This window comes from Balaenoptera physalus (genome assembly GCF_965194825.1).
Source record: "Balaenoptera physalus genome assembly, chromosome: 12".
Taxonomy (NCBI): Eukaryota; Metazoa; Chordata; class Mammalia; order Artiodactyla; family Balaenopteridae; genus Balaenoptera; species Balaenoptera physalus.
Genome location: NC_138897.1, coordinates 88,720,051 through 88,733,268, shown reverse-complemented (window position 1 = coordinate 88,733,268; position 13,218 = coordinate 88,720,051). Strand labels below are relative to the sequence as shown.

At 41.7% G+C, this 13,218-nt stretch overlaps 2 protein-coding genes and 1 long non-coding RNA gene across 6 annotated transcripts in view; 1 reads left to right on the top strand and 2 right to left on the bottom strand.

The window, feature by feature from the left end:
- The window catches only part of IFT81 (intraflagellar transport 81), a 193,680-nt gene that overhangs the window by 22,344 nt on the left and 158,118 nt on the right, over positions 1-13,218 (top strand). The window lies entirely within an intron of this gene.
- The window catches only part of LOC309640033, a 201,406-nt gene that overhangs the window by 89,705 nt on the left and 98,483 nt on the right, over positions 1-13,218 (bottom strand). The window lies entirely within an intron of this gene.
- P2RX7 (purinergic receptor P2X 7) overlaps positions 3,245-13,218 on the bottom strand; it is a 50,864-nt gene continuing 40,890 nt past the window's right edge. For 2 of the 4 annotated variants that reach the window (XM_082418073.1, XM_082418074.1), the window contains 5 exons: positions 12,985-13,075; positions 11,640-11,705; positions 11,403-11,552; positions 9,525-9,626; positions 3,245-6,030 (listed from right to left, as the gene is read on the bottom strand). In XM_082418073.1, coding sequence (XP_082274199.1) covers positions 5,533-6,030; positions 9,525-9,626; positions 11,403-11,552; positions 11,640-11,705; positions 12,985-13,075 — 907 coding nt within the window. In that variant the 3' untranslated portion in view covers positions 3,245-5,532. Of the gene's footprint in view, positions 7,436-9,524; positions 9,627-11,402; positions 11,553-11,639; positions 11,706-12,984; positions 13,076-13,218 lie in introns of all 4 variants that reach the window. The other 2 variants (XR_014251983.1, XM_082418075.1) reach the window with 2 other exon arrangements.

Sequence of the window (13,218 nt, the reverse complement as noted above, 5' to 3'; positions counted from 1 at the left end):
TCTAAGAATTGGGTAAACTGAGGCCTCTCTGCTAATTAGTGGGCGGGCTAGGATTTGAAGCCAGGTGGTCAGTTTCCAGTGTCCCAGCTCTTCCCCACTGCACTAGTGTGCTGGAATAGGCATGCAGGCACACAGAACCAAGCCCATTGCCTTTGAGGAGCTTCTTGTTTCCCTGGGGAAACAAAATAACTCATAACTTACTATACTCAACAGCCTTGCCTAAGGCTTGCCTAAGGCTCTTATCCAAGCCTGTCAAGTATGGTAATTATTTGATTAAAATGACTGGTGTTGGCCTCCCCCTCTGATTCCTGAAGACTCACACACATATGACCTTCATAATTCATTCAGAAGAACTAAGGAAGTTGGAAATGCAAAATCCTTTCCATAGATCATCATCTGTTTTGGAAACATGATTCATAACCCTCTTGGGACTGGAAAAGAGGAAACTGAAAGATCACAGTAAAAGTGGAAGAAGATAGTGATGTCTACATCTATTCAAAAGAGAGTAGAAGGAGACTTCCCTGGTGGTCCAGCGGCTAAGAAACCACACTCCCAATGCAGGGGGCCCGGGTTTGATCCCTGGTCAGGGAACTAGATCCCACATGCCGCAACTAAAGATCCCACGTGCCACAACGAAGATCCCGTGTGCCGCAACTAAGACCCGATGCAGCCAAATAAATAAATAAATAAATATTTTTTTAAAAAAGAGAGAGAGCAGAAGGATTTCAATCAGTGGACCCTCAGGGATTCCTGGAATGATGACTGCATTGGATTAGAGTATGGGCTGATAAACATACAAGCAGCAGAAAGTGTAACCACACCCAGTACACTCAAATGGTTACTTTGAATAAATGGGGGTAGTGGTCCCAGTTCCCCATGGGCTCTAAGAAACAGGGCTTTGTGCAGACGGTGACTGTGCAGAAGCCAAGCCTCTAATTTTTTAGGGCAACTGGCTTTAAGGGTATCTTAATCACCTCCTCTTCACCGCATTGGTAAGGGAGGGATTCCCACCCTAGGGGTATGGGGATGGCCAAACTTATGACACCCAGCACTGGACAGCTGAAATTGGCAGCAGTTCATTGGTCACATATACTCACAGCACAGGGAAGAAGGATACCACACGCCCTGCAGGGTCACATGGGGGTAGCATTTAGGAACAGAGTGAACAACCAGAGGCAGTGGGAGGCAAGCTTGCTTTGTAGTATCTGGAGGGTGAGGTGTCCTGTGGTTCCCACAGGACAATGTCGTTGGCTCTTTTGGATAATTCCATGGCCTGGTGGGGAACGCAAATCCACTATGCAGTGATTAGCAGAAACTGCATCTGGTCCATCTGATGAGGAAGGTTGTTTAACTAGGTGACATTTTCGATCAGACCAAGAAGAAAAACTTGCAGTTAAGCCAAGCTAGGCCCTCCTGATTTCACCAGATGTTAAGGCAGCATGTAATGTTAGACCTTGATTTTAGGCCTTACACCACAGGGTGGAATGCATCTGTAGGCTCTGTTGACTGCCCCTTGTCTCTAGATTTGGCACATTCTTGACCCTGACCCAAAGCTCAACGAGTGTTCTCATGCCCACCAACTTGGGACAGGAGATATTCTAAATATCAAGGCATAATGGGAATTCCCTGGTGTTCCAGTGGTTAGGACTCGGTGCTCTCACTGCCGGGAGAGGAAGAGCAGGAGAGAAAAGAGAATCAGTCCATTTTGCTGCATATTTGGGACACGTGTTTCACAGAGTAAGGAAAGACTGAAATGAAAATTAAAACTATATCTACCACCACTCTTGGCGATCAGAATGATCTTTTAAAAATGAAATATAATCTTACTAGGCTTCTACTTAAAACCCTTCAGTGGGTCTCTGGTCTTTCTTAATATAAAGACAGAACTCCTTGCCATGACCTTCAAGGCTCTGTGCAGTCCAACCCCTGCCTGTACAGTCTTATCTCATTCCTTACTTCCCCATACTATTTATGGAGCAGGCATACAGGTCTCCTTTAAATTCTGCAAACCTTCTATGCTTTTTGTCAGCCCCAGGACCTTTGCACATGCTATTGTCTTGGCCTAGAATGCTCTTTCCTCCCCAACTCACATAGTTATCTAGAACTTATCCTGCAAGTTTCAGCTGAAGAGCTCCTTCCCTCAGGGAAGATTTCCCTGATTTCCCGAAATAGGTCAAGTTCCCCTATTATAGGCTCTCAGAACATCTTTTACCTTCTTCATCATGATACTCATCATAAGTTACAAGTTTATATTTGTTTGAATTATTTGATTAATGTCCATCTCCTCACATCTCCATGGGAGTGGCAACCTTATTTATCATTGATCTCTAGTAAGTGCCTAAAAGAAAACTCCTGTTTACCTATACTCTACTCGTAACACTTCTGACACCAAATGTGTGTGGGGTTTTCCCACACCAACCAATTCTCCAACTCTCCAGACACCAACTGGGTGTCTTGCAATTCAATTATGACATTAATTACCTGGAGTTAGCATAGACCCCACAGGTTAAGGGTTCAGTCCTACAAGATTGTCCCCCACTTCAGACACCAGTCATGTCCAGGGTTGTCACCTGTACTTCTGACCAACTGGTTATAAATTGGGGGTTCCTATAACCCCCTCTTCAGGTTCAGTAATTTGCTGTAGTGGCTCATATAACTCAGGGAAACACTTATATTTACCCATTTATTATAAAGGATATGTTAAAAGATACAGATGAACAGCCAGATGAAGAGTTACATAGAGTGAGGGCCAGAAGGGTCCTGAGTGCAGAAGCTTTTGTCCTTGTGGAGTTGGGGGTGTACCACCCTCCCCAAATGTGGATGTATTCATCAGTATGGAAGCTTTCTTAACCCCACAGTGTAGGGGTTTTTATGGAGGCTTTATCACATAGTCAAAATCGATTATTAACTCAATTTCCAACCCCTCCCCACTCTAGAGGATAAGGTGGTAGGACTGAAAGTTCTAAGCTTCTAATCATGGCTTGGTCTTTCTGGTGACCAGCCCCCTTCCTGAAGTTATCCAGGAACCCACCAAGAGTGGCCTCATTAGAACACAAGACAGTTCTAAATTCCAGGGGATTTAGGAGCTCTGTGTTAAGAACTGGGGGCAGAGACTAAAAACATATCTTTGTATGTCACAGTGCCTCAGTGCGTATATGTTGAATGAATGTGTCAATGAATGAGCTAACTGATTTGGGGATCTTCTGAGAAAAGAAAGTAAAAGGAATACTTCGGTAAACGTGAATTACACGTTATTTTTTTTATTATCAAAACTATTAAGACATCTACATTGCCAAGCTAGAATTAGGAAGGGTTTTAAAAATGGTTCCCTCTAAAGAGAGGAATGCAAGTCCATAACCAATGCTACATGAAATCAGGCAGTGTTACAAGAAAGCAGATCTCCAATACAAAGATGAAGCAGTGAATAGTATGCAATTACTATAACAGGAGAATGGAATTAAGTACAAAAAACAGATCCTACAAAATGTGACTTTCCTTGGGATGCCTTTGGCGATGACACTATTTTCTACTGTAGACCAAAACTAAGAATATAAATATGATGCATGCTGTTGTAGAAAGTGTCAGACATTTTGCACATAGCTGATGTAACACATCACCCTCTCACCTTCTCACCCAGAGCATCTGGGAAAGGTGAAAACAACAGGTGGATCCAGTGATTATTTGTCATTCCAAATGCTGACTCCATCTGGGGTCTCCACAAGGTGACAGAAACACACTAGGGGGAAGGCATCAAAAAATAACATATGAAGGCTCAGAGGCTGTCAGAATGGAAATCTGTAGCAGTTACATAGCATTCTCAGAGTAAAAAATTTCAGTTCTGAAGAAGTCATATATAATTCACTTTTCAAAAATATCTCTGAAAGGTAGTAAAAATGAGAGTTAAATCTGGCCCAGTTAACTTGATTCCTGAGTTTAAAGCCAGGTGAAATCCTGGGACCAAAAAAGAAGGTTTTTGTTCATATTATCTTACATTAAAACAGTAGAAAGCTGATGACTTCTAAAAAGTGTCAAAATGGTAAATCTTAGAGTATGTATTAAAAACTCACAGATCCTTCATTAGTCACCGTTTTGAATAGTGTTCTCTATTTATTCTTTAAAATAGTTGTCGTTTAGAAATAGTCCATTCTAGTGCCAAAACCTTGAAACGGAAATCCTGCAGGAGGATCCTAAAACCTGCTATTCATTTTTATACTCTTAGCAGTTGACGTATAGAAATGGTAAAAGGTTTGAGTGTGAGTTGCTTTTTAAGTAGCATCCAGACTGCATCCATTGTAATTGGCTGCAAAGTACAGGATGTTAAAGGCATGAAGGTGGCTTGTTCCAGTTTTTAACAGCAATACTTACTTCCAGTCATAGAAATGTGATGTGGATTGAAATGTATTGGGTAGCTCAGCAGTTAGATTTGATGGATTCCAGGGCTGGTCTGGTGAGTTACCTGATTTGGTCTGCAGCTCTTCTAGAACTGCCAAATAGAAACCCAAGCCCCCGAGGGGCTCCAGGGATTTTTTGGCTGAAAGCCTGGACACACCTCTTAGACCCAGAGAAGATGAGGGCTGAGTCTACCTCCCATGAATCAGGCTTGCTCTCTGTCCCAGTTATCTGTCGCCATGTAACAGACAACCCAAAACATAGTGGTTTAAAATAACAATTTTTGTTCCGTGTTTTCACTGGGTAGCTATCACTTGGGTTGTCTGAAGCAGTTGCAGTCATATGTTAGCAGGATCTGGAATCATCTGAAGGGCTTCTTCTCTCCCATGGGCTTGGATGGCTTGAATGCTGGGGGCATCTCTCCTCTTCACATGGCTGCTTGGGCTTCTTCACAGCAGGGTGGACTCAGGATAGGCAGATTTTTACATGGGAGCTTGCTTCCTTCACAGCAAGAGTTTCAAGGGACAGGAAGTGGAAGCTGACAGCATCTTAAGACCAAGACCCTGAACCTGACACAGCATCACTTTATCATTGGATAAAGTGATCAGAGCTGCCAAGACACAAGGGGAGGAGATATAACCCCTTAGGTCCTATAGGACAAATGCCAAAAAATTTGTGCCAAAACTTTTAATCCTCCCCATTCTTTAACCAGGACCCAAGGGTTGGTTGATAGTTGGACATTATCCTAGTCTCATCTCAAAATGAGCTGCTTCATATTCATGTAGCTCTTTATGCGTTAATAAGAGAGTTTGTGTACACTGTCTCAATTTGCTCTCCTAATATCCCTGTGAAACAATAGGTTGGATAATAAGGCAACTGAGGTACAGAGGTTAAAGGCCTAGGATCACACAACTTCCTAGGGATAGAATGGAGATATAAATCTGAATCTCTTGACTCTCAGTCCATGCTGAGGGATTCTAGTTTATTTGCTGTTTGTTTACCCTGGTCACTTTGCTCTCTGACACATACAGAGCTGGGGGAGGAGGAAAGCACATTTCCCTTTGGCTGAAAATCTGGACACACATCTTTGCAGGTGAAGCTGAAGGTGCAAGCAAAGGCAATGTTATATGACTGCTCAGCACATCAGTAAGGACTCTTGAAGCCACTGTACTGGCCTTCCCTCTTGGGAAACTCTCTCCGGATCCTCCAGCGGCAGCAGCTGGGCAGGATGGCAAAGTCAGCCAGGTCCTGGGAGCCAAAGCGCCACGTAGTATAGCACCTGTAGGCGCAGTGCCGCAGCTGGCTGTTGGTAGAATCTGCATCGAGCACCAGCAAGGGCTCCTGGTAGTGCAGGAGGAACTGCAGGACGTGTCTGGACAGGATAAGCTTCTTGAACGGCTCTGAGGTGGTGATACAGGCACCCAGCTTTTTCCGACAGCACAGCTCCTCCAAGCACCTTTGTCTCTCAGGGAGTTGGGATGGGAGGCACCTTCCGCACTGGCACCAATTCGGGCAGTCACTGGATCTAGGGGTTGCCCCTTCACTGAGCAGCTGGATAGCCTCTGGTTGTCCAGGAGTGGGGGGTGGCTCGTGAAGAGACAGAGGCAGCCTGGACAAGTCTGTGAAGTCCATCGGGGGTCTCTGAAAAAGGCAAGTTTCCAAACCCATCAGCACTGACAACCCCTAGGGTTCTAGGTTCTTTAATTTTATTATTAACTTATAAAATTACATTTAATATTACATTAATACTAGTAGCTATCATTTACTAAATGTATATATCAAGACTGTGTTTCGCAAGCATTGCCTCATTTAGGCTCTCGGAGAACCTCTTGAGATATGTGTTCTGATCTCCATTTTACAGATTTGGAAAGTGAAATTCAGAAAAGCCAGCACCTCAATACATATATCTCTTCGGAGAGACCTTCTTGCCTTGACCACCTGATCTAGGGAGTTCCCCTCCTCCCAGGTCATTCTCTTATCACATAATGATGTTCTATGTTTGTTATGAGGAAATGATCTTATGAACTGATATGTTTACTTAATGATTCTTCTTCCACGTGAAAGCAGGGGCCCTGTTTGCTTTGTTTACTGCCTGTATTCCCAATGCCTAGGACAGTGCCCACACATAGTAGACAGTAAATATTTGTTGACTTAGCTCTGCTTTCTCCTTTCTCACCATGCTCCCTTTTCTGAAAAAATCCATTTGTTATCCTCCAGTGGAAGCTGCCATAATTGCCATCATTTATGTCTATTCTTTGTGACATATACCTTCATTCACCAGACAAAGAAAGTCTGAGTTAAGTACATTAAAATTGAATGGTTCTTGTACATGAATGTTCACAGCAGCACTATTATAATAGCCAAAGGGTGAAAATAACCTAAGTGTCCATCAATGGATGAATGGATTAAAAAAATGTTATGTTCATACAATGGACTATTATTCAGCTATAAAAAGGAATGAAGTGCTGACAAATGCTAAACATGGATGTTTAGCTAAACATGGATGGAACCTTGACATTATGCTAAATGAAAGAAGCCAGACATAAGAGGACAAATATCATATGATTCAATTTACATGAAATGTCCAAAATTGGTAAATCCATGTATACAGAAATCTACAGAAAGCAGATTAGTGGTTGCCAGGGGCTGGGGAGAAGTGACTGAGTAGTGGCTGCTGAATGGATACAAGGTTTCCTTTTGGGGTGTGAAAAGGCTCTGGAGCTAGATAGTGGTGATGGTTGCACAGCACTGTGGATGTACTAACCGTCACTGAACTGTACACTTTATTTTTTTTTCCTCTTTAAAAAAATTATGTGTTTATTCATTTATTTGGCTACGCCGGCTCCCAGCCGCAGCACAGGGGATCCTCACCGCCGTGCGCAGGATCCTCGCTGCAGCACGCAGGATCTTCAGTTGCGGCACGTGGGCTCTTCCAGTTGCAGCATGTGGGCTACATCTCCCCGACCAGGGATCAAACCCGGGCCCCCCGCATTGGGAGCACGGAGTCCCAACCACTGGACCACCAGGGAAGTCCCTGAACTTCACACTTTAAAATGATTAAAATGGTAAATTTTAGGTTATGTGTATATCACCACCCCCACCCCAACACACAGGAGTTCACTTTATACCCAGATCTGATAAAAACTTTACAAGAGTGGAAGAGTTTTGGCCAGACTCTCTCAAGAAGAGATGTAAAATTCTTAAATATTAGTGAATTGAATCCAGCAGTAAATACAAAGAATCATACATCTCACTCAAACTGATGTTATTGCAGACTCCTGCAAGGTTGGCTTAATATTTGAAAACCAATCAGTGTAATGCACCACATGACAGAAGAAAAGAAAACTCATTGATTTGGAAAGAAGCAGAAAAAACACGTTATTTTAAAACTCAGTATCCATTCATGATAAAAATTCTTAGTAAACTAGGAGCAGAGGGGAATTTTCTTAATCTGATAGAGCATTCTTTAAAAACCTACAGCAAACCATCCTTTTCCTGGGGTTGCGCTACTGTCCGATGAGCGTGTAGCGAGGGCAGTACTGCTAACGCCTAAGAAAAAAAAAAACAAAAAAAACAAACCTACAGCAGGGACTTCCCTGGCGGTCCAGTGGTTAGGACGTGGCGCTTTCACTTTGGTGGGCCGGGTTCAATCCCTGGTCTGGCAACTAGGATCCCGCAAGACGTGGGGCGAGGCCGGAAAAAAAAAAAAAAAAGACCTACAGCAAGTACTATAGTGAAATAAAAAACTTTCTTCCTGAGACAGGGAATGAGACACAGATGCTTGGTCTTATCCCTTCTATTCAGTATTGTACTGGACATCCTAACAGGTGTAATAAGCTCCTAGAGCTGGAAGAAGCAAGAAAGGAACCTCCCCTAGAGCCTTCAAAGGGAGCACAGCCCTGCTGACACCTTGATTTCAGAATTCTGGCCTCCAGACTGTGAGAGAATAAGTTTCTGTTGTTCCAAGCTACCTGGTTTGTGGTCACTTATTATGGCAGTTGTAGAAAACTAATGCAGTTAGTGAAGATGTCCAGCAGCCAGAACTGCTGGGGGGAGTGTGAATTAGAGCACCCACTTCAGAGAACTGTTAGGTAGTATCTACTAAAGCTGAACACACACCTGCCTTATGACTTAGCAGTTCCACTCTTAGGTGCCATACGTTTACTGTAGCAGCATCATTGGCATGAACCCCAAAGTGGAAACTACCCAAATAGGTAGTTCATTCAACAATAGAATGGATAAATAAATTGAATGTTTATAAAACGGAAATTATACAACAATGAGAATGAACCATTGCTATACACAACATCATGGATGACTCTCACAAAAATAATACTGAGGGAAGGAAGCCAGACACTCAACAGAGTATGTAATGAATACATACTATAGGATTAAAATTTTTTTTAAATTCTAAAAATAAAATAAAATAATTTTTTAAATAAAAAAATCCTAGAAGAGGTAAAACTAACCTTGAATACAGGATAATGACTACTTTTAAGGGAAGGTAGTAATTTGGAGGCATAAAAGGGACTTCTGCTAGTAATAGTCACTTTTTAAATCTGGGTGCTTGTTACATGTGTTACATGTGGTTTACTTTGTCATCAATTGTGATTTATACACATTTCTAGATATATTTATATTTAATAGTAAGCTTTGGGCTTCCCTGGTGGCACAGTGGTTAGGAATCCGCCGGCCAGTGCAGGGGACACGGGTTCGAGCCCTGGTCCAGAGGATCCCACATGCCGCGGAGCAACTAAGCCCGTGTGCCACAACTACTGAGGCCCGTGTGCGTAGAGCCCGTGCTCCGCAGCAGGAGAAGCCACCACAATGAGAAGCCCACGCACCACAACGAGGAGCAGCCCCCGCTCGCCGCAACTAGAGAAAGCCAGCACACAGCAACGAAGACCCAATGCAGCCAAAAATAAATAAATAAATAAATTAATTAATTAATTTTTAAAAAATAGTAAGTTTTCTCTTAAAAAAGGAAAAAAGACTAACAGGAATTTGCTGGCGGTCCAGTGGTTAGGACTCTGTGCTTCCACTGCAGGGGCAAGGGTTCGATCCCTGATTGGGGAACTAAGATCCTGCATGCTGTGCGGCGTGACCAAGAAAAAAAAAAAGACAAAATAACTTACTGGCACTTCTTCACCTTCAACATCTTGCAGACTTCTCCCAAGTAGCCTTTGGTTTACCATCCTAATGTGGGGTTCATCCACAAAGGACACATATTTTAATGTCTAGGAAATAAAGATTAAAAGGTTACCAATTTTAGTTCAGAATTATCACGAATTGCATATCTGAACATATCTAAAGGCAACTGTTATTCCTATTTCCAAATGACAACCTGTTACACAAGCTAACCAAAAACTCTTGCTAACAAAGAAAGAATGATTCCGAGTCTAAAGGTAAATCAGAAATGGAGCCCCAAGCACCTTAATTTGTAGATTTAGAGTATCCACAGCTTACTGCCTAATATCTCTAGGTCCCCCAAGTGCTATGTAAAACTCCTTTGTTGTGTTCCCTCAATTTCAGTTACTCTAGGTTGAATATCTCCAGAAAGTTATACTATTGAATCTTAAATTATTTATATTTTCATTAAATTTCATCCCATCTTGGGCCATGAAATGGTGATTAATTTTAGTTGCAAAGATGAACTTTTACTTTAATTGCAAATACATGTACAATGAACAATGAATTGTGCATTCAGCTGCTAAAAAAGGACAGCAATGTTCTTGGATAAAAGAAAGAAACCCTCTGTTGTTTTTAAATACCAGAGATTTCTCTTTGATTGTAGGAAATCATGGAGTCAATGTAGTAAATTCCAAATTAATCAAATCAAAACCATACAGATGAACTAAAATTTGACCACTCTGACCACTCCCCCATCCTAAGCTCCTTTCCAGAAGCAATCACTGTTATCACTTTTATGAGTGTCCAGTACCTTTTTTTATACATATATTACCTCCCCACACACACTTATATGTGTGTGTGTATAATACATGTAGAAAATATGCAGAATCTATATGTGTGTGTATATAAATGGACATACATAATATACGTGTAGAAAAAACATAGAATTAGTTTATGTGTATTGTTGCTTTTTAACCTATATATCATACCATATATATTGTTCCATAGTTTGCTTTTTTCCTGTCAACAAACGTCTTGGATATTTGCTCATGCCAGTACCTATAACGTAGTGGTTATAAACATGGATTCTGAAACCAGCCTGCCTGAGTTGGAATTTCAGCTCTGCCACTTACTAACTGTATGACTTTGGGCAAATTATTTAACCTTCCTGTGCCTCAATTTCCTAATCTATAGAAAGAGATAATAGTAGCACCTATCTAGAGTTCTGCTAATAATCATAATCCCATAAACCTACATGTAGGGCTGTGTGAAGATTCAGTGAGTTAACGTTTACGTAGCATTGGAAATGCTACGTAAACGTTTGCTTTTATAATAATCTACCTCATTTTTAAAAACTGGTGCCAGGCATTCCTTACTATGGATTTATCATAGTTTATTTCACCTTTCACCTATTGGACATTTGGGCAGATGCTCCTCTTCACTGTCACAAACAGCACTGTGATGGACATCTTGTACATGTGTACTACTTGGGTACCCATGTGAGTGTTTCTCTAAGGCAGGTATAGAGAAGTGGAAATGCCAGGCTGTAAAGTATGTCCCATTTGAATGTTACTAGATTTACAAATTGTTCTCCAAAGTCATTATACATTTTTTGCACAACCAATTTAATAAATCTGACAAAACTGACAAATCCTGGAACATAAAAATTTGTTTTCCCTATATCTTGCTTCTCCATTTTTGTGTCTATTCTTCACTAAAACTAAAGGATTCATCTGAGAGATGGTGGATTGGGGTAGAGTCCAGAGAATTATCCACCATGGGATTGATTACACCTATGATTTTGGCCTTATTTTTGCATACTTCTCCGCGATCCAATGGGCCATACATGTGTTTTAACATCCCATAGACACAGCAAGCCTTACCTGCTTTGGCTCCACAATGGATTCACACGTCTTCCTGTAGTAGTATTCATTGACTGCACAGGGTTCACAGCACTTGCAACAGGGATAAATACGGGATCGACAGCATTTATTTGAGTAAGTGTTGATGAGAAAGTCAATGAACACAGTGGCCTGGGAAAAACCCAGACAAGCACCATGTCAGTGAAACTTCCTTTTGCCAAATCATTTTCATAAAATGTGAGAAAGAGAATCCCTTACCAAACCAAAGTAAGAGAGGTTTGAACCGATGTACACGATCAGCTGGATAATGTCAAATTTTCCTCCCTGGAAACAGAGTACAAAAGGTTACCCGGTTGAACTTCAGAGCAATGCTCTTTTGCTCTAACATGTAATTGTAAGTTCCAGCAGAGGAGGGAGTCTAGTGCCGTGAATTTGACAGATGCATCCAAAGTGTTCACGGCAACAAAGATTAAGGAGACTGAAAATATGAATCCCATTCCTCCTGCTTCTGCCTTTCAGGATGTGCTTGAAAACATGGACGTTTTAAACAAATAAGCACTGGAACTCACACATTGAGAAGAGAACCATTGAAAGTTTGTTTTTCCATTCAAGGTGAGGGTTTCAAAAGAGCTTTCCCTAAAAGTGATTTGAGATTACTTTGGAAACAGAGGGAAGGAATGTCTGCACGAACTCTTCCCATAGATGTCCTTGTGGTTTTTATTCTCAGTGTCTTTGTATCCTCTCACTATATCTCATCGATTCTTGTGCTGCTTATCACCATGTTACATAAGTAATACGCTGTCAGACAAGGTATGTGGGCATCTGTTGATTTTTGCATACCCAGCCTCCCCTCCTCCTGGAGACAGCATGCCCGTTTTGGAGAACCGTTTGTGTCCATACTCAGTCCATGTAGTTTGCGGGGAAGGGGCTGGTTCAGGGCTGGTCTAAGACCAGCCATTGTGAGTGACCCTGGTCATAGTAATTAGTTCAGAAGTGAGCATCTGGCCCATATTGGGCCAGTCAAAGCCAGTGGCATCTGCTGAGGCTTTTGCTGAGATGTTCTCTTTTCACTGAGGTTGCTAAATTGCTAAGGTATAAGTAGCTGCTAACACAACTGCATAGTGATGACCTGCTGTGAATGACACCAAAACAGAGGAGAACAAATGTAAGAGATGGAGGGAGGCAGATTCCTGATGATGTTGTTAAGACATCTGGATTCAATGATGCCTGAAGCCTGAAAATTGCCTCTGGATTTTTCAGTTATGTGAACTAAAAAAAAAAAAAGACTTCTTTTTTCCTAAGCCCATTTGAATTGGATTCCTTACAAAGTATTTTGCAGAGGGATTTCTTTCTCTTTTTTAAGCATCAGAGTATATTGAAATTTGAGTATTAGGTTTTTTCCCCAAGCCCACTCTTGTACTCATTAGATGACTTGTCCATGAACAAGGACATTTCTTCCCCCTCTCTGATCCCACATGCAAGATGCACAGTGCCAGCTAACGACTATGACCAAGACGTTCACCCTTTGAGACGCTACAGCAATAATTAAGACACAGTCATAGGAATGGAGATGCCAGTGGCTGAGAGCAGAGAAGAGACTTACAGTGCCAAAAACCAGGATGTCAAAACGGATCCCAAAGGCTTTTATCAGGGTCCGCTTTTCGATATTATTTTCCTTATAGTACTTGGCGTATCTGTAGGAGGAAAAGGATACATATTTATAAAGATCTATGTGGAAGTGCTGGTATTTTATGAAAAGAAAAACCGAAGCAGTATTCGATCTAGTCTTCTTTGTCCATCTTCTAGCTCTGCTGTGGTTGACAAAGGGAAGAACACT